Here is a 26,516-nt window from a genome sequence, read left to right on the forward strand (position 1 = left end):
CCATAAATTGCAAATAAGCTCGGCAAAAAAAAAATGGCAAATGGAGCCTCATCCTGCCAATCCAAAAATTGTAACATGCTGGTCATGCTTTATAATGATTGTTCGAATTCACTAGTGCCTCAGACTTGCATTCAACCTGACTATTAAGGTCATGTCCACAGTATTCGCTTGTAAAATTATCACTTCAGAAATAATGTTTATATTTTAGGGTTTAAGTTAGCATGGTTACCTTAAACAAGCACAATAGCTTAATTTTTTTCTTCTCTCGCTATTCTTCTCTTTTTATGTAAACGGATATATTCAAAACATATTTTTTAGAGTCGCACAGTCTTCACTTGCAAAACTTACTGATAATGTAGCACATCTAGAAAATATCAAAAACAAATATATGTGTTATAAACTCGCTGTAGAAAAGAGAATAAGCTTGCGACATCCAAACCGTAGTTGTTGGAGAATCTGTAACAAGTTTACCGGTGCTTGTAAATTACTTAACTCTAATCTTTTCACTAAAATTAATAAATATGTCCCTGAATATGCCTTACTGTAGGGTGCTCCCGAAACCAATAAGGGCTCCTTTGGCAGGGCTCCTCGCGAGGGGCTCCTCGTGCGGAGCCGGAGCCGGAGCCGCGGAGCCACTTTTTTGGGCTCCTCCATGCAGGCCTAAAACGGCTCCGGCTCCTCCCAAATGTGCCAAAAAATGGCTCCGCGGTCAATGCCGTTTGGTGCGGCTCCGGCTCCTCCGTGCTTCGGTAAGCGCACGGAGCCGGAGCCGGAGCCCTGCCAAACTGACCCTAATTTGTAGCCTATCCGAAATTGTGTTGCACAACACCTACAAATATTTCATGTATCTATGCATACTCAAAATTGAACAAAGATACATGACATTGTAATTCCTCTGAAATGAGAAAGAGTATACAGTAAAGAATTATATGACTTAAAAATAATGTTCTTCTTTTGAAATTAACATCTAATAGTGCAGAGATGGTACTTATGCTTAGATGCAACAACTAAACAACTTGTACAGAGAAATTATGATACATTTATAAGTACCAGTACCCACATTAATTATCTTATTAATGACAAACTCTACTCAAATCCCAAAGCCTAGAAAAGATATACATTAGTGAAATTAGGGTACAACTGGCAAAACAACAACAATTTGAACAAAAGATAGTGCCTAATCTAGTTAGTCCAACATAAAGTAAAAAAAAGTAGATACATAAATAGTAACCAATGAATACGTAATTGTTTGCAAAGGAAAATTGTTTATCAATTAGTTAGTTATGATATGCATGAATCCAATTAAAGAACATAACACATTCTCCTATTATGATCAATGAATAGAGGGGCAAGAAGCATGAGCACCAAATCAATGAGCACCAAATCGGAAGAGGTACAAAATAACATTTAGAAATAGGATAACTTTCCGATCTAAAGTTTAAAAAAGTTAAGTGTATATATGTACACAATCACCATCAAGTCAACCTCGGGTTTTATACCATAACACACCATACCTTATGTAGATAAAGGAGGTGTAGAACCTTGTTTAGGTGAATGTGGTCATAATGTAATTTATACTTCTGTGCTAATTCATGTTTTGCATCCTACGAGAAAGCATGGAAATTAAACTTGATGCATTTGCATTTCGTGTAGAGCTGAACCTTGCTGACGGAATGTACGAGCTTCACTCGGCGCCAAAATAAGGAGTCGTAGCTGATCTGCATCAAGTCGGAGCCGAGCCCGTACCAGAGCAAGACGAGGACCAGTTCGCTAACTCCTCGTATGAAGGCAAGCCCCGGAGCATGATTTTCTATCCTTAAATACTTGTAATACAATTGATTGCTTTGATTGTGCATTTACGTTCCAGGAGTTGATTGAAACTGTAGATGCATGAACTTAGTACCCTTTTGATCTGAACACTAGTATGATAGGCCGAGTAGTGCAATGCTTAATAGGACTCGGTAAAAGTCGAGTAATTGAATGTCACTCGCTAGTTATAGGAGTTGTTTGCTTTCCTTTTGTTACAACTATAAGGACGATGGATGGGGTAGGGCTCTGTGAACTGTTTTTGGTGGTCAGTGGATTGCCTCGTCTGTCTACATGGAATTGGACTAAGGTCGAGATGTGATGGTGTTCGTGATCAAGTGTTGAAAGTACTAATCTCATACCTAGTATGGGATAGGGAAGCCTAGTACCTGATTGAACCGGAACGTGAGCGGATCGTTCCACTGTCTCTAGAACGGAGTTCTCTTGCAGCCGCATGTGGTGACAAGTGCGGTCATAGAACGGCAGAGGCCGGGTCTATGGAGCCTTCTACCAAGGGAAGTAGGCCCGACACGGGTCTGGGAATTGATGGGGACGGCTGACAAATGAAGCGACCCTTCGCGGTGCGCAAATGTCATGGGATTAGATTCACCATGCATGGTTAAGAAATTTGAATCGATTCGTCTGCCTCTCACAGTTTGGGACTACTTGATCGCTACGCTACACTGAGTAAGAATGAAAGATGATGATGATCTAATATTGTTACCTGTGTTAATTGCTTGGAAACTATGCTTGATTTAGTATACTTGCTCACTTAGAATGGTAAACAACAATAGAACTTGTGGCTAAAATGTTGAAAGTAAGGACCTACACTAGTCGCTTTTGGCAAAAACAAACCCCAGAGCCAAAAATCTTGCATGTCTAGGTGTTGGTGGAGTAGTACCATCGATCGGTTAAGTCTTGTTGAGCGTAGTCGCTCAGCCTTGTTGTGCCACATTCTTTTCAGGTGATGTTGGTACCCCTGAGCTTGCAGCAAGTGGCACTTGGCCTCCCCAACTTCCTCCTAGTTGGACAGTTGAGTGGGATCCCTCCTCAGACGGCGAGGATCGGGATCATTGATGTCATGATTGGCTTCATCACGATATCCTGCAACGACGTTTAGCTTCCGCTCAGTTATTTCTGTTATTTGAGAACTCTGCGAAACTTGCTTGAATTTCGAACTTGAGGTTATAATAATTTGATGCACTTGTTTAATTGAGATGGTCTATTCTAATCTCTGTAACCACTCGCCTTCGTACGAGTCTTGCTTTCTCGATGCTGAGTTAAGTGGTTTATCGGATGAAATCCGACGGAGGACCAAGTTGACTTGTTTAAAGTACATGATCACGTGTTAAGCGACTAAAGTGTGCTTTAGACATGTTAATGTGGCGGAACCGTCCAACTTAAGCTGGTTTAAGTGCGCCTAATCGCTGTCGGAACAGCAATTATTCGAAACGCACCTAAAACAGCCTAAGTCCGGTAGTCCGTCGAGTGTCCCTAGGACTCCTCGAAGGATCCACGGCGTGTTTCATAACCATACATCAGGATAATATCCGCAATGGGATAATATCAACAAACATTACATTTTTACATACATATATAAAAGGTATGAGTTATTACAGGACATAAGTTGAAACAAACTTAGTGATGCAGTGTTAGACAAGCTCTAAGATTTAAACATAAATAGTTCAAGAGAAGATGCGCAAGTAGAACTTTTTCTCTAGGGTATTGTGAGACTCAGGTCAATACCCTAGGGCTTCGGGATCTCCTCCTCTGTAGACTCCTGTGGAGCTTCTGAAAGATAGCCACAAGGGGAAAACCCTGAGTACGGGGTACTCAGCAAGTCTTACCCGACTAACCAATATAATAGTTTTCTTTGGAATGCATGCTAGCTTTTGGGTGTACTTGGCTAACACGACTTTTGCCGAAAAGCTTACTATAAGTAATGCCTTAGTTTTATCTTTTATTTGGGTTAAGTTATTACCTAACCATTCTAAATGATAACAGAAGTAAAAACAATCATAGCTGTTAAATCATACATCAGTTGATAACAGAAAGAATACATATTGCATGAATTGATACTACGATGCTCAACAGTGATCAAGTGCATTCATAACCGAGAATTACGGCGATCCGGATCTAATTACATCCTGCAGGAGAGTACCCTGATCACCAGCGTTATACGACTGTCCAGGTCGTATCTAACAACCTCTCGATTAGCAAACTCAATGATTAGGAATACGACTACCCGGACCCAGGGATGCACCCCCACATAGGACCCCACGTCTGGCCCGATCACCATGTGAGTTTCAGGCTACACCCCTGCCAATCTCCAGCACGTCAAGCGCGGGTACGAAGTATTCCGGATCATAGAGTTTACTAATCTACTGGGCTTTACTGGTCCCATACCCAGTAAGTGATCAGATGCTTGTCACTTGATCAAAGGTTAAGACAACGAATCGGGCCTTAACCAAATTAAGCTAACAGACAGAACTATATCTCTAGCTTCTGTCCGTTTTCACTTTCCAAGTTATCTTCCATAAGCAACATGTATGACTTAAAAGTTTTCCTTAAGGTTGGTAAACCAAGCATGTAAGCAAGTAAGCAATTCTAGACTTGGGTATCTTCTAAGGTTTGAACAAGTGGCAAAGATGTCCTTAAAGCAAGGTATGATCATACACAAGAATAGGTTTCAAGCAACTCCTAGACTTAGTGCATACATAAAGCAATTAACCTATAATAAGTCACATGAAATAACGACTCCAAAATAGCTAGGTATAAATGCACCGGGGCTTGCCTTGTTCGCTAAAAAGATTAGTAGCCTCTGATGGGTGGGCTTCACAGGGGACTAACTCAAACACTTCTTCGGACTCCGAAGGTCCTTCTGAAAATTCCCAATAATCTCCTTCCGGTGCTTCGGGATCTACGGCATAATACATGCAGGGGTTAGAAATGCAAAATTTTTGAATAATAGACTATACAACTTTCCTTCATGATAAAGTTGCAAGCTAACAAGGACTATACGACTTATCATGATAAAGTTGCAAGCCAACACACAAAAATCTAAAAAGATTAACCTACAATTTTATTTTCTTATTTAACCCTCCTTATAGCTTTTTCTTTTATTTTTAGAAAAAGTTATAATTATTTTCTAACTTGAAAATCTAATTTCCTATGAGTTAAGAATTATTTGTGATTAAGAAAGTGTTATTCATATTTTATACATTTTATAAATATTAAGTATTTATTTAATTACCTAAAAAGGAAGGCATTAAATAAATACCCAAATTTTTATTATTTTTCTAGGGTATAAAATTTTTAATGCATAAAGGAAAATAAAACAAGCCTAACAAAATTGGTTTCACTAATTTTGGACACTCCTATAAATTTCTGTGATTAAAATGGTGTAAAACGAATTTAAACGAATTATTTCACTAAAGGAAATCTAATTTTTCCCGAAAATCACCCGAAAAAACTTTTCTCACCCGGCCCTTCTCTACCCTCTCTCACGCGCACTGGGCCCCACGGCGCGGACCCCACCTCTCCTATTCATTTCTACCCGCCGGCCCCTTTTCCTCTCCAACGGGCCCCACGGGCCGATTTTCTTTTTTTCTTCTTCTTCTGCAGCCCAACACCGGCCCAACGGCCTTCTTTCTTTTTCCTCCTTTCCTACGCGAACGCGGCCTGCTTCACTGGGCCTCCGGCCCTTTTCTTTTACGGTCGACCGCGCGCGCGTCACTGGGCCTCAAGGCCGCGGCCCAGCAACCGCCCGCGCCCGGCCGGCCTGCTTCCGTTTCCCTCCTTTTTCTTCACTGACGCGCGGGCCCAAGCGCCCAGACTCTTCTTCCTCCTCCCGCCAAAACGCGGCCGCGACAGGGGGCGGCGCGACTCGCCGACCGGCGCCCTCCCGGCGGTGGGACTGGGCCAAGACACCACCCTTACACCTTTACGCACCCGCGCGCAGCGACAGCTCCCCGGGAGATGGCCGGAGCCATCCCCTCCACGGCGACGGGCGGCAACACCCTCAGCCGGTGGTGACTACTCATGACAACGGCATAACCTACTCAAACATCTACCCCTACACCATCCTAGGACCCTAAGGACTCGACTACGACTACTCCAGAAGGAAGAGAGGCAGCGCGAGGTGGTTCTCACCGTGAGCGGGCGGCGCGACGGCGGCGGACAGAAGCGGCGGCGAGCACGGTTATTCCGGCATGGATGTTGGACAACAACTGGTCTGGGGTGTAGCTGGGGTGTCTGTGGAGGAGTGGGCGAGAGGAATCGACGGGAGGCGAGACGTGGCGGTGGAATTTTACTCGGCGGTGGTGCTTTCACAGAGGAGTGCTGGCGGCGGTAAAAAGGACGGCGGTGAAACGGCGGCGCGGGAGCGGTAGATATTCAAGCGTTTCACCGCGCGCATGGGCGACACCGTGGCCTACCCGTAGGCTTATGTGGCGAGGAGGTGGCCTAGCTAGACGTGCTGGCGAGCGACCGACGACGGCGACGGCGACACGTCTTGCAGCTCTGTCACCGCTCCTCTAACGCCCGTGATCTTCAGAGTTCCACCGCGGCCGATTCCCAATCCAACAGTGCACAGATGCTTTAATCAAAGTTGCAGATAAACTTAAACTCTCCATCTTTTATTTTGGCTCAACCCCAAGATAAACATCCAACACAGTGCAATTTGAATTCTTTTACCAGCTCCAACTGAATTTCTACTGAACTTTGAGTTTCAGTTTGTCAGTTGACAGTGGTGTCGATCTCACTTGGCAAACCAATTCAGTGACCCAATCCTTGTTCATCCAGTCCAACTTCTTTTCAAACGTGTTCTACAATCTCCAAAGTTTCCATTTTGCCCGAGAACACCTACCCTTCTTGATCTACATTGCTCTGAATTCATACTCAAAGTTAACCCTATGCTGTTGATTTCAGACTTAGCTTATTTTTCGAGTGTCAGTTAACTGTGACAATGTGCTGACTTTGGGCTTGAATTTGAATTCCTTCCCTTTACTGTTCCTGGCCAACAACACTTGAATATTGTAGTCCAAGGTTCATACTTCAATATAGTGTAGTTGTCCTGGTGCACTTATTCGAAAAATTCTTCAGAAATCAATTTCTAAAATGGACTCTGAGGCTGTTTTTCTGAAATCCTATTTTCAGACGGGGAACAGTAACTTCGGTTTTTCTTTTTCTTCCTTTGATTCTTCTGAGATATTTAGCACTGTTTCAATTCCGAATTTTTGATCCTTCAGTTCCAAACACTCTTACACTTGTATTCCATATTTTTGACAAATTTTTCTAAATTTCAAATTTGAAATTCAAATTTCGGTCAAATTTGACCCGAATTTGATTTTTTTGCCAATTTCTTTTCCTTTTCTTCTGGAATTGCTTCTAATTTCTCAAAGTCATTTTAATGCCTCAAATGGCAGCTGTTACAGCTAATTTGGGCGGTTCGCGGACATCATGACAAAGGGCCTACCGACTCCTTTATTCACTGAGTTTCAGTACAGTCTGTGCGTCCACGATCCTCCCGCTTCGACTGCGGGCAGGTATTAGGAAGTATATGTGTATATTAGGATGTTTTTATTCTTTCCCTATATACTTGATGTATTCCTTGTACTCCAAGCCATATTGGCGATATAGGCCCTGTTTGGCATGACTCCAACTCTGGGTGGAGCTGCACCACTCCAGAACTCCAGATGGAGCCAGCTCTGGATGGAGTTGGAGCTGTCTGGTGAGGGTGTTTGGCTGGGAGGGTGTCCCTAGCTCCAGAAAAGAGGAGTTTGAGGATAGATTTCCTTTCTTGCCCCTGATTTGATTTGAACTACTTATCACAAATATAAAATGAAAGTACATGCATTGAAGTCCAAAATAATAATAAATTACATGTTCCAAAAATTTAAAATTTCAAAATAAATTCATAGTTCCAAAATAAGGCCGTTACAATAATCATTGCACTAATTCATCGGACTCACTTGAAGACATTTGTGAACATTGACATAAATGAAATGTAAGATACAACTGTCATACATAAATAAAATGCAATAAAATAAAATGTACCACACATGCGACAAAAATAAAATAGTAGCATACACAAATGACATCACTCTCACTAAGCCAATTTCTACTTTTCATATTTATCATTGTACTTCCTTCTAAGCCAATTGAACCTAATCTCATTAGTAGGCAAGGTCATGAACATCTCCCTTTGCTCCTTCTTCACAAACAGTTCAGACGCCATGTAATGTTCATTGCTATCATAACCGGCCCCACAAGCAATCACAACCTCCATCACTTCCTCAATAGAATATTTTCCATGTCTCTTTGAAACATATTCATTGGCTGAACTTGCCATACTTGTTACTGCTTCTTGAATTAGGAGTGCATTTCCAGACTTTGCTTTTTTACCACTCCTGTCAACAGGCCTTGCCAGTCTCTTGCCACTCGCAGGTGAAGGAGAAATACCAATATCCTCCTCTTGTGTTTCAGGAATGAAATCATCACCTTGTGGCTCAAAATTCGTTGCCTCATCTTGTGTCACATTAACATTTTCGGTTGCTTCAACATTCACAACATGAGGAGACCAATGATCAATACCAATAGTAGTAATGTCAGCAAAACACTTGGCTAATTCATCTTCATTCTCAAGGCCCTTCTTTTTGAACTTGCTGCAACCCGGAATGTTCTGAAATAAGCACATAATATTATTATAAGTATTACCAACAGGTTTGACATATGGAAAAAAATATAGGAAAATTTTTTAACCAACTTACAGCTCTAGCTTTTTTCCACCATTCATCATCCATAGCAATAGTCTTCTTTATAGGATCCTAACCAGTCCCTGTTTGCCTTAGCATTAGTTTCTTCCATGCCTTGAAATCTTCCTTCAACTTGTCCCATTTGTTCTTGATCTGACCCTTGGTAGCCACAATTCCAGTCCTTTCCTTGAACCCTTTCTCAACCTCAGCATAACCAAGTGCATTCAAGTGTGTGTTTGGCCGATTTCCTTTTTCAACTTGTTCGGCAAACAACACACACATCACTCGAGTGTTCTCCGAGTTCCAATCAATTTCAGGCATCTATCCAACTCACAAATATCATATTAGAAACCATTAATCTACAACATTGGTACTATCCAATTTACCTAATTAGAACATCCTAATTTCAGTCACATTCACATTCTCATAATATATTAGACAATTAGTGGTCGTGATTTTTGTAAGTGGCATAGTATGATATAAGTAAAATTTCATAATATATTAATTGCTATTAACACCATTTTAGTTATTTCATAAGCACTTAGGTGATGGTGGTTAGAAAATAGGATTAGTTAATTAAAGAGGTTGCAAATGCAGACCTTTCATGTGGCTGAAAGTTCATTAAACGATGCCTTCATTTCCATGCTGCAAAGTGTCAAAGCTTCTGATCCAAAAATTTGACACTTGTGTTTCTTTCATACAATACTTATAAAGAAAAAAAAATCATATGCACGGTTCTAGAATACTATCTGCCAAGTTGAGTTTCACCTTCAAATATTAACCAGGTACATTTATATATAGTCCAAGTCGATCAGTTACGGGTCTCTACTGCTATCAGGACAATCTAAGAATTTCTTTCAAAATTTCTGGCATTCCATCAACACAGGCCAGGCAGCAACTTGTGGCTATGACAGATCCTATGGATGCATATCCAACAACAAGTGTTCCAAATCTTTGCTTAATCTGCACTATATAAGAACAACTATCTGTCTAAAAAAACATCTAGTAATGATATGAAGAGACAAATGCCAGGAAGATGATCAGAACATGCCCCCAACTACTGTATTAGAACATAATTTTTGGATATGAGTACCTTTGAACAGGGGGGGATCTCCTCCAACCCCGATGGCCGGCCTTCGGCGGCGGGGCGCTGCGGCCGGCAGCGGCCTTCGGCGGCGGGGCGCTGCGGCCGGGGGCGGCATTCGGCGGCGGGGCGCTCCGTCCGGCGGTGGGGCGCTGCGGCCGGCAGCGGACGAAGGCTGCTGGCGGCGGGCTTCGACAGCGGACGAAGGCTGCTGGCGGCGGCATCTAGGGCGGCCGGCGGCGGGGACCTTCGACCGAAGGGGTTAAGCCGCGGGGGGCGTCGAGGCGCGCGGGGGGTCGTCGAGGCGGCCTGGGAGAACGCCGCGGCGCAGAGGGCGGGCGGAGAGGGTGCTCGGTCCGGCGGCGCAGAGGGCGCTCGGTGCCGGTGGTGGGAGGTGCGGCCGACGGCGGGGGCGGGAGGGGGTACGGCTGGCGGCGGGGAGTAGAGGGAACTGGTGCCAGCGGCGGGGGGTACAGCTGGCGGCGGGGAGCAGGGGATCTGGTGCCGGCGCGGGGGGTGCGGTCGGCGGTGGGATGCTCCGGCCGGCGGCGGCGGGGTGCGGCCGGCGGCGGGGGCGGTCGGTGGTGGCCAAATCCGAATGGAAGAGAAGTCGACCGAGGGAGGTGCGGGACGGGGAAAAGGAACGGGAACAGAATAGAACGAAACGTTTTCTTCCATAACGAGTGGCATTGGTGGGTAATTACCCACTAACTCCACGAGGAGGTTCAAAAGAGAGGTTTCTGGAGCAGCAAAAGAGGTGCTCCAAAACTCCACCTCCCTTTGCACTACAGCTCCATGGAGTTGGCAACTCCATGGAGTTTTGGAGTTGGGGTGTTTGGCTGAATTTTTTGATGGAGTTGCTGGAGTTTAGGAGTGGAGCTGTGCCAAACAGGGCCATAATACAGAGGTTACCCTCCCTCATTAGGGTGTGTGGTGTTTCCCATCTACTTCTCTATAGCTCCACCTCCGCTCAAAGCTCCTGCGAGCTCGCGCCTCGCCGTCGGTCGCCACCTGTCGCCCATAACACCCTCCACCCGTTCGCCTTGGCTATCTCTACCCCTTGGGCTACTCCTTGCCCCCTCCTGTAGCCTATGCCACCCGGCGTGGCCCGCTCCAGCGAGGAGCCCTGCGCCCCGTGGTGGTCCAGTGTCCTAACCTGAGCGGCGGCGCCGCTCCCTCCTCATCCCTACACCTAGTCCACATGCACCGCGCGCGCGCACACACACACCTCCCTCGGTCCACCGTGGCCGCGGCACGCATACCACGCAGCCCACCATGTGGACGCCATCAACCCCACCACAGGAACCCCACGCCATGTCGCACGCAGGCCCACCTGCCATCCTCACACACATAGCGAAAACACTAGATACACCTGGTAAAATCCACCCCAAATGTTATTCTGCCCATTTCTTTCATCCAAAAAAATTTCACCAAAATTCTTAAAAATACTAGGTAAATCCACAAACCCAACAAAGCCACTCAAACCCATTTTTAACATTATTAAGGTTAGAAACTAAATACAATTAATTTCAGCCAATAGAACCGTCCCACAAGTGTACCCTAAAAATCCCCTTCCCTATTTCTTATTTCTAAAAATTACCCAAAATTCACCAAAAATATTAGAATCCATTCCAAGCATAGTCATACCTTATTTGTCCAAATCTCACAACCATAACCCCTAGAATTAAATCCTCCCCTTTTGATTAATGGAAAACTGTGTATTTCACGTGACCAAAACTAGGAAACTATTCCGAGGAGCTCTAGAAAAACCCTAGAAAATTCTAGGAAATTACCCAAGCCCTATAAACACCAATTCTATTCTTATAACTCATGTTTTATGTATTTCTTTGATTGTCTACTTGATTAATTTTCTTACATATAACTACGATAATACAGAAAACGATGACGCCGAAAACACATTTGACGACCCGGATTACGAGGAAGAAGCTCTGAACGATCCAAACTTCAAGGAAGGCAAGTCCCACAAATCATCATCATCTTTTGATCCTAAGCTTTATTAATAAAATAAACCAAGATAATAATAGGTTTACTTTATAAGCTTTGCATATTTCCTTTATTTCCTTGCTTAGCTCATCCTAATAATTTTGAGCCCTCCTTGATATCATAAACCCCATATACACTAGGTCATACCATGGTTCACAAAATCCTAAGGAAGAGTGTGAGTGCTTTGAGAATTGCACAAAAATAACTAAAGTGAGTCTAGCAGCCAATTAAGGATGGACCCACGAGTAAGAGAGTAGCCTCAACAAAAGATCCTATCCTAAAAAGCTTACTCTGGTCATATGATGACCGACTCATGGGAAAGTCTTTCTAGTGGACAGTACAGCCGCACGTGCCAAAAAGGTACAGCCTTCAGGAGTGCCTATATACGTGAGGCCTTGATTCACACCCCACCAACCAAACCTAATAAACCGTCCTAAGGGGCCACGGTGGGCAACAGATAGACTGGAGCAGGTGCTTCGTAGAGTCCCAGGTCTGGTCAGCACAGGTCACGAGTTGAGGTCCATAGGACCTCCTGACATTGTATGCCAAGTTATGATGCAGAGTCCATGAGTGGACATGGTGTGACCCCTGTTTACTAGCCGTATCTGTGGACGGAGTTAGGGAATGTTGTCTAGGAATAGACACGGGTGGGTACGGGTCTCGGAGTTCAGTACTGCCTATGATCAAGGTATGGGCTGATCGAACGTGCGTGTAAAGTGTACACCTCTGCACAGAGTTATAAAACTATTCCAATAGTCGAGGCTCTCGGTCAAGAGCTCACATAGTTAAAGCTCCCATTGATTAGTCATAACCTGCTTTATGAAAAGAGTGAGGTTTAGACTTGTTCTGAGATGTGTCTAGAAATGAGACAAAAGATGGCTCTGGTAATCCCCTCAAGGAACAACAACTTATAAACATCTACATTCCATTCTCTTCAAAATATAACCATATACACTGTGCATACAACTAGCTTTCAGGCAAACTAGCAGCTATTCCTTAAAATCCTGCATGAAATAATACAATAACTGTGGGATTTGCTGAGTACCCATCATATGGTGCTTACCCTTTCTTCCCCTTCCTTTCTTTTTCTAGAGGAAGAAGTCGCCGCTAAAGAGGGCGAGGATCCTGAGGATCTACCATAGGAGCCAAGCCGCATGTTGGCTTGGGACTACTACGTAGGACTCCGCTGTATAATTAAGGTTGAGGCTACGACCCCTCTTGTATCATTAGTAGTATGCTTTCTCTTTTTCAACCTTATGTAAATTATCAATAAAAGTTGTACGAAGTATGGATGTGATACTTCTTGTGTGAAGTGCTCGTATCATCTACTGATCCAGGGAATGATACGAATGATATTCGGGATCCTTTTTAGGGGCAGCCCACATAGTGAGGGTGGGAAAGGAATGAGGGAGGGGGGTAGGGGTCGGGTGCACGGTGCGAGCGATGGGGGTGGAGGGTTTTCGCATAAGCAATAGTGGGTGATTTTTTGCAAATTCAATCAAAATTCGAATTTCTCTTCTTCGAGTTGAAATATTTAGAGTCCAGGGGTCCGTTCATAAAAAATGAGCATGTTTGTCATTGTGGAAGGACTGACGTGAACTTCCTATTTTGATTTAAAAAAAGCCCGAGGGTCTTTTTATGAATTATATTGCACGTGCTAGTGGTAATCTTTGATGGCCGATTCACCTACGATCCGATGGTCACGAAAAAAGGACGACGTGGCCCAATTAGACTAGCGAGGTAGGACCCCCGAGAATAGGGGTCTCGATGTGGTCTCTTTGTCTCTATCTTAGTGGGACAAAATGACAAACAATTTTGAAGATGGTAGATAGTGCATGCCGGCCTAGAAGGACGGCAAGAACACAACTAGTTACAAGTATGGGCAAGTATAATATTCTTGTCTAATACACGGTTTTATGCATTGACATTAATTTTGAGATGACTAAACAAATAATATGTATAATGAGTTGTCTTTTAAGTTACCTTATAGTAATTATATTTCCTTAATTTATGCAAAGAAAAAAAAGAAATATTATGAGTTGCATGGCAGCCGCAACTTGTACAATGGTAGAGTAGTCGTCACATAGTCCTAAAATCTCGCCTGTGAGGTGGTTGTCTCGCGAAACAATGACCGCTTTCTCTTTCTTAACCCTCTATCCTCCAATCCACGTCAGCAAAAAAAATCATACATGGCACTGTATGGGACGACCTATGTAACTGCGGTACTGTATGAGACGACCTATGTGACTGCTGAGGTATACCTCTAGGAGGTATTCTATATCTAGCTGATGCTACCTGATGAGCGCAGTGGAAATAAGTTATTGTGACCATGGAAGTAGCGCAGATTTAAAGACATATATGACCTTGCAAAGATACAGGAAGCATAATTTATGACTATTTTTTTCATGAAGGGACTTTAAGCATAATTTTATCTTTCATACATTTATAATAAACTTTTAAATATGACGAATGTTCAAATATTTTGAGAAAAAATCAACGTCGACGAATATTTCAAATCGGGGCGAGTACGTCACTACTTTCACTCGCAAAAAATACCATTCACTGGTCACTCGCGGGCGGTTCTTGAGTCGAATGCCACCGGAATTCCACAAGGGAAGGAAAATGCGTCACTTCAGCGTTCGTACAGCGCGCCCCGCAAGGCAGAATCGTGTTCATCTCCTCGCAAAAGCCATTCCTTCCCGCCGGGCCGCAACTCGGTAACCTTGCCGCCGTCGCAATCAAATCGCCGTCCCATTCCCTCAAGAATCCTCTTATACTAGGTCCCGTCTCGTGCGCGTCCTGGATCCTCGGTTCCTTCAAGTCACGGCGTGCGGCGGCCCGGGGCGACTAGCTCCACGCCTCCACGTGCGCCGCCCATGTCCACGGGCGCTAGCGGCGGCGTGCGCCGGCGCCGGCGGACATGGCGCCTGTACTGGTGCTACGTGTGCGGCCGCGCGGTGCGCGCCGTGTCGTACCCGACCTCGGACGTCTTCTGCCCGCGTTGCTTCGGCCGCTTCCTCCACGAGATCGACCTGCCGGCGCCGCGGCCCGTACTCCCGTCGCCCGACCAGTTCTTCCAGCCGCCGTTCCTCCCGCACGACGGGCCCCGCCGGTGGGTCATCTACACCGGGGACCCCACGGCCGACGCTGACGCGCCGCTCCCCCGCCGCCGCCGGCGGCGCGTCCCGTCCCCGCCGCCGGCCCCGGCGACGTGGCGCCCGGACGACGACGCGCCACCGCCGCCACCGCCACCCATGGTCGACTGGGACGAGCTCATCGGGACGAACCTGGACGCCCTCATCGAGCGCCTCACCCAGGACGACCGCCCCGGGCCGGCGCCCGCGCCGGAGTCGGCCATCGAGTCGCTCCCCACGGTGCGGGTCTCCCCGGCGCACCTGTCCGACGGCTCGCAGTGCCCCGTGTGCAAGGAGGAGTTCGAGCTCGGGGAGGCCGCGCGGGAGCTGCCGTGCAAGCACGCGTACCACACCGACTGCATCGTGCCGTGGCTCCGGCTCCACAACTCGTGCCCGGTCTGCCGGCAGGAGCTGCCGGCTGAGCAGGCGGATGGATCACGGGAGGGCGGCGGGGAGGAAGGCAGTGGCGAGACGACCGGGGCGGCGCCGCCGGGGCCGGTGGTGATGGCCGGATGGGGGCCGCTGGCTTGGCTGGCATCGGCACGCGGGCCGGACGGGGACGCTTGGGAGAGGAGTGAAGCGGATGACGGTGACGCCGCCGGAGGTGGTACTTGTGCGGCGGCTGTCATGCAGTCTTTTGTCGTTGTCGCTGCTTGCTTTTTCGCGCTCTCGTTCTTTGTTTGAGGTGTGTCAGCTCATGTATGGAGCAGGAACAGAGTAAACGCGACAACACGACCACAGTCACCAACTGTACATGATGAAAGATTAGCCCAACATCTCGATTATGGAACCTTCGTGCCTACTAGTACCGGGTCTGCAAGAACGTGAAGAACGCTAGGTGCTATTTGCTTGTACAAATGCAAACGCAAACGAAACTCTACAAGAGCATGTAAAGGCAATTAACTTCATTTTTCCACCCTCCCATAAAGCACTAACTACTGCAAATGGGCTCTACCCTGGTTAGCTAGCTTATTGCAAAGTGGAGCTATCAATCACAGTTCGAATTCCCGTTTGCACAGATATTAAGCCATCAAATATAGTTAAATTAACTACTCCCTTTATCCCAAAATAAGTATTTTTTATAAATTTTGCACACATCAGCAATAGCAAGAAATAGCCACGTTGCCTCTAATTACTCATGCATTGAAAGGTGAGCGGAAGCAGTGGTGAACCGGGTCTGTCGTCTCCGACACAGGCAGGGGCCTTCGATCCACTGCAACTGCAACAGAAGTACAGAAGTCGGATTGAGAAAACGAGGTGGATCGCCGGTTCACCACTGCACTGACTGCAACTGTTCTCTCAAAACTTGGTGAAGCGATGGTAGGGAAGGAGATGAGGCGGTCTACGGGCGTGACTGTGTTCTTGCAGAGGAGATGGGAGGTGCGTGGACCCCAAACTACACACGGCCAGATGGGCTAGGTCCAGCGGCGGCCCCAAGCACGACACTAAAAGTCACGACACTAAGGTCCAAATTGCTTATGCATAAGCAACTAAAAATAAGCAACTTATTTGCTTATGAAACCAACATCCTTACTTATTGGGTTGCTTATGGGGCTGCTTATTTTTAGCCCATAAGCAACACAAGGGTTGCTTATGGGGACTAAAAGGTGCACTTTACACCTCCTGCCCTCATTCAATGCACTTTATTACTCCTCTCTCCCCTCTCCCCCGTCGCCAGTTCCTCTCACCCCTCCCTTGTCGCCAGCTCCATCCTCACTGCCAGCTCCATCCCCGCCACCGTCGGTTCCTCCCCTTCCTCCGCGCTGGTCGCCGCCGATCTCCGCCCGCAGATCCGCGCCACTCGCCGCCAGCCTCCGCGCAGGTGGATGGCCTCCGCCCGCCGCTCCTGCCCCACCGCCGCCCCGGCCACCTGCTGCTGCTCCCTGCCCGCCGCCAGCCCCCGGGATCGGGCGTGTGCAGGAAGAAGAAGCGTGGGGAGGCAAAGAGGAGGGGTAGCAACACAAGGGGCAAATATGACAATGTTCACCTCATTCAATGCTCATAAGCAAAGGTATCCAAACAGATAGACTAAAAATAAGCAATTCCAAATAAGCAACTTTTAGCTTATTATAATAAGCAAGAGGAACCGAACAGGCCCTAACATGATCTGGCACTGTGTCAATAGTGTCTGGGCCAGCACGGCCCTATGTGTAGTGTAGTCCTTGGGTCACCATATCGGTACAGGCACGACACGATTTTTGTCAGACACTATATGTCATGATTATCCTGACCTAGAGTGATATAAAATAGATGTATATTATACTGTTTGATGAAATATTTATATATATATATATATATATGAATTTATGATGGAATTGGTCTATCCATATACGAGTTTACGATGAAATGGATGAATTGATGTATACCTATATGAATTTGCAATGAAATTGATGAAGTTTTGAGGGAATGAGTGCATGCATAGTGCTGGGTCGGTATGGGCACGATGGCCGCTAGGTCTATAATGCGGGCACGACACTATAAAAATGGTATAGTGTAGTGTCTGAGCTGGTAGGTCAGCACGACATCCCGACACGACACGACACAATTAGTCAATAGTGCCTAATAGTACCGGGCCCAACAGTGCCAGGCCGGGTAGTGACAGGCCATCCATTTGACCATCTATACTCCATATAGTCAGCCAGATTGTACACACATAATTATTGTCAATCCGTGATACAACTTTCTCGACACTGGATAATACAAGATGACAAGAAGTAGAATACAAACGCAACGATTTATTCTTTACATAAATCAGGTTCACTAACTTGCTAGGCTCTGAGCAACATAGAACATCACAAAGTACATGATTCTGCGTGAAAGAAAGTACAGCCGGAGTTACATGAATAACAACAAATCATGCAAGATTTCTACCTAAATTTCCTTCCTCTAGGTCTTCAGTAACTAGCTTGTTTCGCTACCTTCTTCATCTTCCTCCCCAGTCCCCACCGTGGCCTGCTACTCTGCTTTCAGGAAGAACCCAAGTAGCCTCCGCACCGGGCTGCCACGACCAGGAACACGCCGCTCAGAGGTCACGGCGTACTCCACCGGGGTGATCCCCAGCTGCCTCAGGTGCATCGGGTGTATCCAGTCGCTGATCGGCTTCGCGTTCCTCTCCATCTCTTCCAGCTCTTCGTAGGCTCTCAGCCTCTCCGGATTGCGCAGCCTGCGCTGCATCCGACAAGCCTTGGCGACGAGATCACGATACGACGCGGCCCGCAGGAGATTCTGACCTCGTGCATTCGGCAACGCCTCCGGTGCCATCTCGGGCTCGTCGTCTACTTCAGGAAGACTGGGAGGAACCAGGCCCGGCTCTAGGGAGCAGGCAGTGCCACCGCCGGGGCTCATGGAGGTCTTAAGACCGTATAGGTAATTAGTACATATAATTTTTTATTTAGTATAGTAAACATTTGAAGGTTCATCATAAAGTAATTCATGCCGTAGGTAACTCTCCCTTCTAGTCCTATTCTACGTAACCTAATCCATCGAGCGAAGGGCAGACTGCAGGCGACGTTTCGTTTGATCGTTTTCTGCCGCCGCGACCCTGCCTGCCCATTGACATGCTCTGGCTGAGGAGAGGAGACGCCCGCGCCGATCCGATTGGCTCCTCACCCGACGAGGCGGCGACCGGCAACAGTAAGGACACCGATCCGATTCGCTCGTCACGAATTGATTAGTATTTCCAATTTTTTTCTTATTTATTTTTTTATATGCGCTATGCTTATACCGACTGTACTAGGGTTAAAATTTCTAATTCAATGTATTTATTTAAATATGATAAATGTTGCCTAAGAAGCATTTGTCAAGTGCTCAGAAAAGAAAAAAAAGAAAACAAGAAGATTAGTTCATAGAATCGCAGAGAGGTGCTTAGAAAATCTGAAGTCCTTGGATGGTAATGATCTACAAAAGTGTTGCACTACTTTTGCAAAATCTTTTTCGAGTTGGATGATTTTTTCTCTAAATTAAAAATGTTGCGATTATCTTTGCTAGAAGAATTGTTGAGATAGCGGTTCAATATGTCATTTCCGAAACCGAGGATGGGTTCTTTTCTGGTAGCTAGGTAAAGGAACCTGATAGCATTAATTCAATTTCCCCAAAAGGCGGGTGCCGTTATAGGAACAGGATAGGAACACCTGTTGTTCGTATTGGTCCCGTTCCAGTGGGGGATAGCATTTTCCTTTGCTAGGTCCAATAATAGGAATAGGAATGAATATCTCTAGCTCGTCATATTCATAGCTCGGAAAAAAGGTATGCGTATACTATAATTGATAAATAGAATGTGGGAATACAAACATTTCTTATTTCCCTGACCCGTGCCCCCGGAGGGCGTTTTTAAGCTCTTCTCTGAGCTTGGAGCTTGGCTTTGTTCCCAATGCTATCAGCAGGAAATGAAGAGGGTGGCGGCGAGAGAAACCACTACATATACGAGTTGGTGGTATACAACTAGAAAATCCGAAAGATAGTACTCGCTCTTCCCTCCCTCGCCCGGTAGTAGAGGAATCGCTCAAGCGTTAGTCGTAGGAAGATATTCGCTCTAGCTCATGATACATGTTTCATACGCGTAAAAGCACCCCCGGAGGGAGTAAACCAACATAGCGTACTAGTCCTTCCCAAAGCTTTAATTGAAATGGCGCAAGGGATAGGGGATTCAAAATTCGTATTGGTTTGCTCGAGGAAGGTATAGTCGCTGGAATGAGGATTCGTCTTCCTAGTGAAAAGGCCGGGTGGACATTCCCGGTCTAGGGGTTGCCATTGAAAACCTTACTATGTGCCGGGTGCATAATGAACAGCCTCACATACCTTCATTTCAGCCATCTCATCCCTGACTTGCATCTGTATTCTTCAGTTTCTTAAAGCTGCATATCGAATTCTCTAACTATTCCAATGACAGTAGCATCAGCCGAAAGAAGTTTCTCCAAATTGAAACTATTGAAAAATTGTTTGCGATCAACTATGTTACAAGAAAAATTGAATGGCTTGGCTATGTGCAGCATTGAGAAGGATGTCTTGGACGACATTAATTTTGATACTGTTCTTGAAAATTTTACATCAAAAAATGTCTGGAGATGATTTTTTATAAAGCACTGAAGCATTATATTTTTATTTGAGATAATTATAATGGTTATTGTTTTTAATTTTTTTACACTATTGTTATGTTTTACGAGATATACGTATTATTATTCGTACTTTAGTTTTGATATTAAAAATTAGTTTAATGGGCTCTATATTCTTGCTACCCTTAGCCGGCCGTGGGAGGAACCGGGCTGCTCCCGACATTCTCATCGTCGGCAAATCCGTACGAGCTGCTGCTGCTTCTTGGGCTGTGCATCACGGTATCGGTGAACTTCTCCGCTGCGACAGGGGAGGCGCCGCCGCGTTCTTCTATCTCTCCGTCTTCAAGTAAACACGGAACCTTGTGTACCACTGCCATGGGAGAGGCAAGAACGACAGGAGCTGGGCTGCTTGCCACGCTCTCGTCTTCTGAGCCGGAGCCGTTGCTGTCACAGTGTGATGAATCGCTGCAACTGCTACTGGTACTGCCTGGGCTGTTTACTGTTCCGGCAAACTTCTCGGCGACAGGCGACGCGTCGCCGCACACGTCGACGGACATGTCCTCTGCCTCCTCCTCTATCTCGCCGTCCTCGAGTAAACGCGGCGGTGAACGATAACGAAGAACCTTTTGCGCTGCCGAGGGAGAGGCGTCACCGCATATATCAACGATCTCGCCGTCTTCTTGTTGATCCGGCGGCGACCGGCGCTTCTCCTCTTTAGCGAACTTGCCCAGCATCTTCTTCAGCTCGAACATAGCCGAGCGCCTCATGGATCCGATGTCGATCTCGCCTCTGTTCCCATCTTCGTGACCGGTACACTCCTCGAGGAACTCGAGGATGCTCGCCGGCATGTTCTCGGAGAGCGACGCTACTCGGGCGACCAGGTCGGCGATCTCGTCCGCTGACATCCTGGGTTCGGCGGGCGTCGTCTTCCTCCTCTTGGCACATGTCGTCCCCTCCGCCTCCGTATGCGACTCCGACCAGCCTTCCGCCGCCAAGAACCGCCCGTCGTCCTTGCCGCAGCGAGGTGCCGCGCGGCGCTTGCCGCACAGGAGCTCGGCCTTCCTGACGAGGCCGCGGAGCGCCTCCATCTCCTCGCGTAGCCGCTTCCTGAGGATCAGCTGCGGATCCTGGCGGGAGATCCCGGCCGGAGCGAAGGCTGTCATCTGCTTCGTGTTCGTGCTGAGCCCGTCGTGGACGACGCGGCGGCGGTCAGGCCCAACCATGCCGCGCGACTCCCCGCGCTTCCTCGCCGGCGCAGGCATCTACCTCGCGGCGTTTGATCGCCTGCCTCCGCGAGCTTCTCGACATGTGCAAGAACGGCGGCGTCGCGTGTCACAAGGGCCGAGGGGAAGATTGGAGGGGTTGTGGAGAGAATTGGACTCGCCGCTGCTTCGATTTGCCTTATAAAGTGGTTAGCCGGGGTGTTCCGACTCTGACACGAACAACAGGATCGTCGGAGCCGGTCGTGTGGTGCCGACTGCTTGCGATCCACGCTGCGAGCGCATGGAGCGACTCCGACTCGTCCCAGTTTCATATTCCTCGCCGGAAAATGGTTATCTGACGCGGGAGCAGCAATAATAAAAGAGTAGTTGTCGGGTGGACTAGTGCCGTTTGGAGGCGTTGGAATGGGCTGATTTGTGTTGTATGAGTCCAGCCCATTTGTATCATCAGACACAATATTTGGTAGCATGGGCCTTTGTTTTGAAATTGGTAGTAAATTTGGTAGCATGGGCCTCTATTTCGAAATTGGTAGTATAGGGCCGCTTTCTTTTTGATAAAGGAGTATAGGGCCGCTTGATTGTCCTTCGCTAGCCCAAGCCCCAAGAGAAGGTAGAGATCCTGCACTTGCTGTAAAAACGAGATAAAAAATCATCCTCAAACTTCCTTCTCCTACGCTCGATGTTTTTCACTTCCTCACCAGCCCCCACGATTCTCTATCTGCAACGAATCCCAACTCCCACCTCGTCTCCTCCATCATTGACAATACTATCATTCAAGCCCATCTTCTCCATCTCCAACATTTAGGGTGCACGGTTATTAGTTTGAGGTTTTGCTATTTGGAATTTTATAGTATCTCCAGCAGATTGCTCAATCTCATCACCAATATAAAAAAATTCATTCGAGGGATGTGATGTACTCTGGTAGATTATTAATTCCATCCCTATTACCAAAATATTTTTGGTGATCACCAAAACACACCTCACTTTCACTCATATGTAGGTTATTCACTATTCTCCCTAATCCAACGGTTATTTTTGGTAGTACGCTGCAGCGATGATCACCAAAAACGCAAAATATAGTATTGATAATTGGTAAAGGGAGAGAGATATTATTATGGGTATTGGGTAATGAGTAATCTGTTAGGGATGCCCTGAGGATCATGTAAGGAAGTGAGAGCGTCGTTTGGCAACTTTGAATCGTAAAGAGGAGGAAGATAGGCGGCGGAAAGAAGATATGCAAGGCTTTTTATTCCCATCAGATGTTTGAGAACTTCGAGTGTAAGGATGGAGTAAAGGGAGAGAGATATTATTATGGGTATTGGGTAATGAGTGATCTGTTAGGGATGCCCTGAGGATCATGTAAGGAAGTGAGAGCGTCGTTTGGCAACTTTGAATCGTAAAGAGGAGGAAGATAGGCGGAGGAAAGAAGATATGCAAGGCTTTTTATTCCCATCAGATGTTTGAGAACTTCGAGTGTAAGGATGGAGAAAAATGCCAGGGTGTGGACTATAAGGTTACGATGATAAGCCATTTTGTGTAATTATATGCTTGTAATAAAGCTGCCTTTACTCATAACAAGCAATTGTAAAGAGGTTAACTCCATGGGAACTACCTTAAAACATGTAGCTCCATGAGAGCTCCCCCTACAATGCATAATTACTAATTAGGTTATTACATTTGTTTACATCGAATTAAATTTATCAAATATATATAGAATTTAACTATACTTTAATACTTTTTTGCCAACAATGACCAGTTTTGGTCACTTGATCGGCGATTAGTCAGTAACTGGATTGCTTCCACACTTTTCTGACGCCACTTCAGCAGTCGAGAGTGGAGAAGCTCCAGAGCGCAATGTCGCCTTCCTCCTCCCAGCTTCCGTCGTCCATCGCCATCGGCGCCGGCGCGAAGAAGGCGCTGCAGGGGTCCATCATGGCGTACTCCATGCACTTGGGCGACTGGAAGAAGGCGTCGATGTCCGCGAGCGAGTTGTAGTAGTCCGCGTCGCCGTCGCCGTCGCCGTAGTGGGCCGTGAGCTCACTCTCACTGCTCAACGTCGACTCCGGGGAGCTGACCGCGGAGGCGTCGCTGGGCGAGCCGTTGCTCCACGCCGGGGTGGCGGTGCCGCTGCAGCCGCTGTCGGCATTATTGTCGGCGGCGGCGCACGCCGCGAAGTCCGCGCCGCCGTTGCTGGCCGCCGCGGCTGCGGCGGCGGCGACGCGCTGGATGGCCTTGGGCGACATGGCGGCGGGGGGCAGGTCGAACGGGAGGCGGAGCGGGAAGTTGAGGTCGGCGGCGGCCGCGGAGCCCTTGAGGCAGAGCAGCGCGGCGTCGTAGGCCCGCGCCGCGGCCTCGGCGGTGGAGTGGGACCCCAGCCATATCCGCGTCTTCTGCCCCGGCGCCCGCACCTCCGACACCCACGAGCCCCAGCTCCGCATCCGCACGCCCTTGTACGTCCTCTTGCCGCCGTGCGCTGCCGCGGCCGCGATGTCATCGCTCGCCCGCGTCGTCTTCACCATAGCCGCTACCTCGCTCTCTCCCTCTCCCTCCGGCTCCTTCCCAAACGACGCTTGCTGTGGTTTCTTGGTTTCCCCTGACGCGACGGCGATGGTTCGCGATGCAATGCAAGGTTTCTCTTCCGAGCTAGCTCGATCAGTGATGCCGCTACTTGTTGTCTGCTTGGCGAAACTTTGGCGATGCCCACATCCACATTTATAGGATGGCACGTCACGACTGTGCTAATGTCAATGTGAGCGTCTCACGCATTAGTTTAAGCATTGTTTAGTGGTTGAGCATTTGAAAACCCTCCCCTGTTCACATCAGGGCGATACTGTGTGACGAAGCATAATAGTCCGGGACTAGGAGAGGAGCAGCATATCATCCATCCCCTGGTCAGCCGTACAGCTGCCAGTGATGGAGAGGGGAATTTTTAAAGCGAACGAGGAAGCATCCTGCAGCTGATGGGTGCGTCGACGTTGGTGGTGGTGGCGTAGACGGAGGAGCTAGCTCCGCTTGGCTTACCCAGGTCAGGTGGCCACTGTGCTCTGTTCAGTGGTATAAACTATGAGTGGATTTTGGTTAAGGATCTGGCGTCACGACCACTTGTGCGCACAGCTGTGATCGAGACGAACTGGCAAAACCGAGTTCGGAGGGCGTCAACTGCACCTGTCTGTCACTTGGAACGGATCGATGCTCGCTAGTTCTTGAGACCTGACTCCTGATACTCATATGTTTTAGACTGCAAACCTGTCATCATGGACATTGTAAACGGCTTGAGATTTAAGCTTGGATCTCACTGGATAGACGGCATGTGAGTGGACAGGTAAATTCAACCAACTAGACCTTAATAACCAATAATCTTTGGACAATGTTGTTTTTGTTTTGATAAAAACACAATGGTGGTTGGTTGGTTGTTCATGTGATGCGTAATTTTGGCCGTCTTCCAGCTGCCAGTTGTTTAACCTGCCGACGGGGTTGACTGCGGCACACTAGATCTTGACAATAAGCCGATGGCACGCCCGCCGGCTACATGGCGGCCACATGGCCGTGGCAACTTTTTCCCACTTTGGCACGCGATCGACGAGGCATCCTGCTCTCGGTTCGTTCGCGTTCGGCTTCGGCCCATCCATGAACAGCAGTGGGAATTCACACCTCGCCCCCCCACACACACAGCCGCATTACAGCGGGGATTAGTACCAGTGCTACCAGAATAGCATATTACCACGTTGCTAATGGTATCGCGCTAATGGTAGAAGGGGATTAAGGGGTAACATGCGTGGTGGGGTGGGGGGGGGGGGGGGGGGGGGGGGGGGGCTTTGTTTATTCGGCCCCGGCAGCTTCGCGGACTCTGGGGGGATATGAGATGAGATGAGATGGGGACGGCGACAGGGGATCGGCTTGGGGGGGGCCTAGCCGGGCGCGCGCGGCGGCGGCGGCGGCGTACGGCGTCAGCACGGCAGCGACCGCTCTGATACGGACAGGGGGGGCGCGTACGTACGAAGCCGTGTGCTCCGGCCTCCGGTCGCGGCCGTGGCAGCTGGAGCTTAGCTGCACGCTGGGACTGGCCCTGCTGCAACTTGCCGCCGAGGGCAGGAGGGTGGTTGGGTTGGATCGGGGACTTGCGGTGGGCCGCGTCCGGCAGAAACCGCGTTGCCTGTGCCTCCTGTCGCAGCAGATTGCAGATAGCGTCGCTACTGATCGTGGCTATTGGTGAGTTCTCAAACTGAGCTGCCACGCCCAGACGTGTGCATCAACCGACGACAGTTACAGCTGCTCAGTAGAATACATTCATTCTGCGTGTTCTCTGCTCGTCTAAGGTAAATTGTCGACGAGCTGTGAACTTAGCTTTTGATGACGACGTTTGGAAGGGAAGACGGGCACCGAGCTGGGAGCCAATCCATGAATCTGAACGCAAGTATGGCAGGGCAGACCAAGTGAAGTGATTTCTAGAAAATGCTTTGCATACACTTCGTAGTGGTCCTCTTCTTCATCCTCTGTACTGCTGTGCAATCGTGTTCACATGCTACCACTCTTATTTTTTTTCTTGGAAAGATATGCAATAAGTACAAAGTAGTAACACATGCAACTATATGCAAGAGCCTACGGCCTACCTGACGGGCATGTGTTGATGACCCTGGTGTCTCATTCATAGCGTCAGCAGAAAGAACGCTCGACAACAAAGCCAACAGACTAGCGTCATCAGATCAGCTGCTCGCCGGGGTCGCGTCCTCGGCGTGGCCCACGCTCACGCTCACGCGGTTTAACAGCCTAGCTCGCATAAACCGACCCCCTCTCTGCAGATGATCTCATGATGCGAGTGACAGACGACCAATGATGGATCAACATGCATGTGATCCCTTGTCTCTCAATCTATTCCTTTTTTTTCTCTCTCTTTTCTTTCTCGTTTGTTGTTAGCGTCTACCGTTTCGTCAAAGAGACCGAGGAGGAGAACAGACGCCGGAAATAGCTATTCTTTCCGTCAGTATCTTTCGGCCCGTCGTCAGCGTGGGAGCTGGAAGGCATTGGGCCGCCGCTCAGCGGACATGGAGGCAGAGGGGGCATGGGCAGGAACGTCGCCGGAAGCTTCACCCCACGAGCACGGTCACTGCTCTTCGTGCCCTCTCAAAAGAAAGAAAAGAATCATCTCAAAAAAAAAGGAAAGAAAAGAAAAAAAAAAAGGGTTGCAGTTCCTTCGGAATTTCTTTTTTCAGAAAGGACCAAGATTGTGCAGTAAACATTGAGAGGTTTTTGATCCTCCCAAAGAAATAAAAGAGAAAAGAAGGGCTTTTGATTCGCCCAAAAGGAGCACGAGCCTTGTCTCACTTTGAGCCGGAGCATCACGTTGGTCTGACGCGCTCGGGAGTCTAAGACAAGCTGGGTGTGAACCCTACGGAAGAACCGATGACACTGTCCGCTTCAAAACCACGGTTCCAACTCACAGGCACAGATTTCCCCTTCATGAT

General features: G+C 47.8%; 3 protein-coding genes across 3 annotated transcripts; 1 reads left to right on the forward strand and 2 right to left on the reverse strand.

Moving 5' to 3' along the window:
* Window positions 1–7,927: 7,927 nt before the first annotated feature.
* LOC117851523 (L10-interacting MYB domain-containing protein-like) lies at window positions 7,928–8,882 on the reverse strand. Its single transcript, XM_034733351.1, has 3 exons — window positions 8,669–8,882; window positions 8,577–8,593; window positions 7,928–8,488 (listed from the first exon to the last, which is right to left on the reverse strand). Exons 1-3 carry the CDS (start codon window positions 8,880–8,882, stop codon window positions 7,928–7,930), a joined length of 792 nt encoding a protein of 263 aa, XP_034589242.1.
* A 5,300-nt stretch (window positions 8,883–14,182) lies between these two features.
* On the forward strand, window positions 14,183–15,573 carry LOC117853373 (E3 ubiquitin-protein ligase RING1). The gene has a single exon (XM_034735753.2). It carries the CDS (start codon window positions 14,526–14,528, stop codon window positions 15,465–15,467), a length of 942 nt encoding a protein of 313 aa, XP_034591644.2. The 5' UTR covers window positions 14,183–14,525; the 3' UTR covers window positions 15,468–15,573.
* Window positions 15,574–22,568: 6,995 nt separating this feature from the next.
* On the reverse strand, window positions 22,569–23,867 carry LOC117853116 (uncharacterized). The gene has a single exon (XM_034735484.2). The coding sequence runs from the start codon at window positions 23,571–23,573 to the stop codon at window positions 22,875–22,877; it is 699 nt and encodes a 232-aa protein (XP_034591375.1). The 5' UTR covers window positions 23,574–23,867; the 3' UTR covers window positions 22,569–22,874.
* Window positions 23,868–26,516: the final 2,649 nt, after the last annotated feature.

Source organism: Setaria viridis, chromosome 4 (genome assembly GCF_005286985.2).
Source record: "Setaria viridis chromosome 4, Setaria_viridis_v4.0, whole genome shotgun sequence".
Lineage (NCBI taxonomy): Eukaryota > Viridiplantae > Streptophyta > Magnoliopsida > Poales > Poaceae > Setaria > Setaria viridis.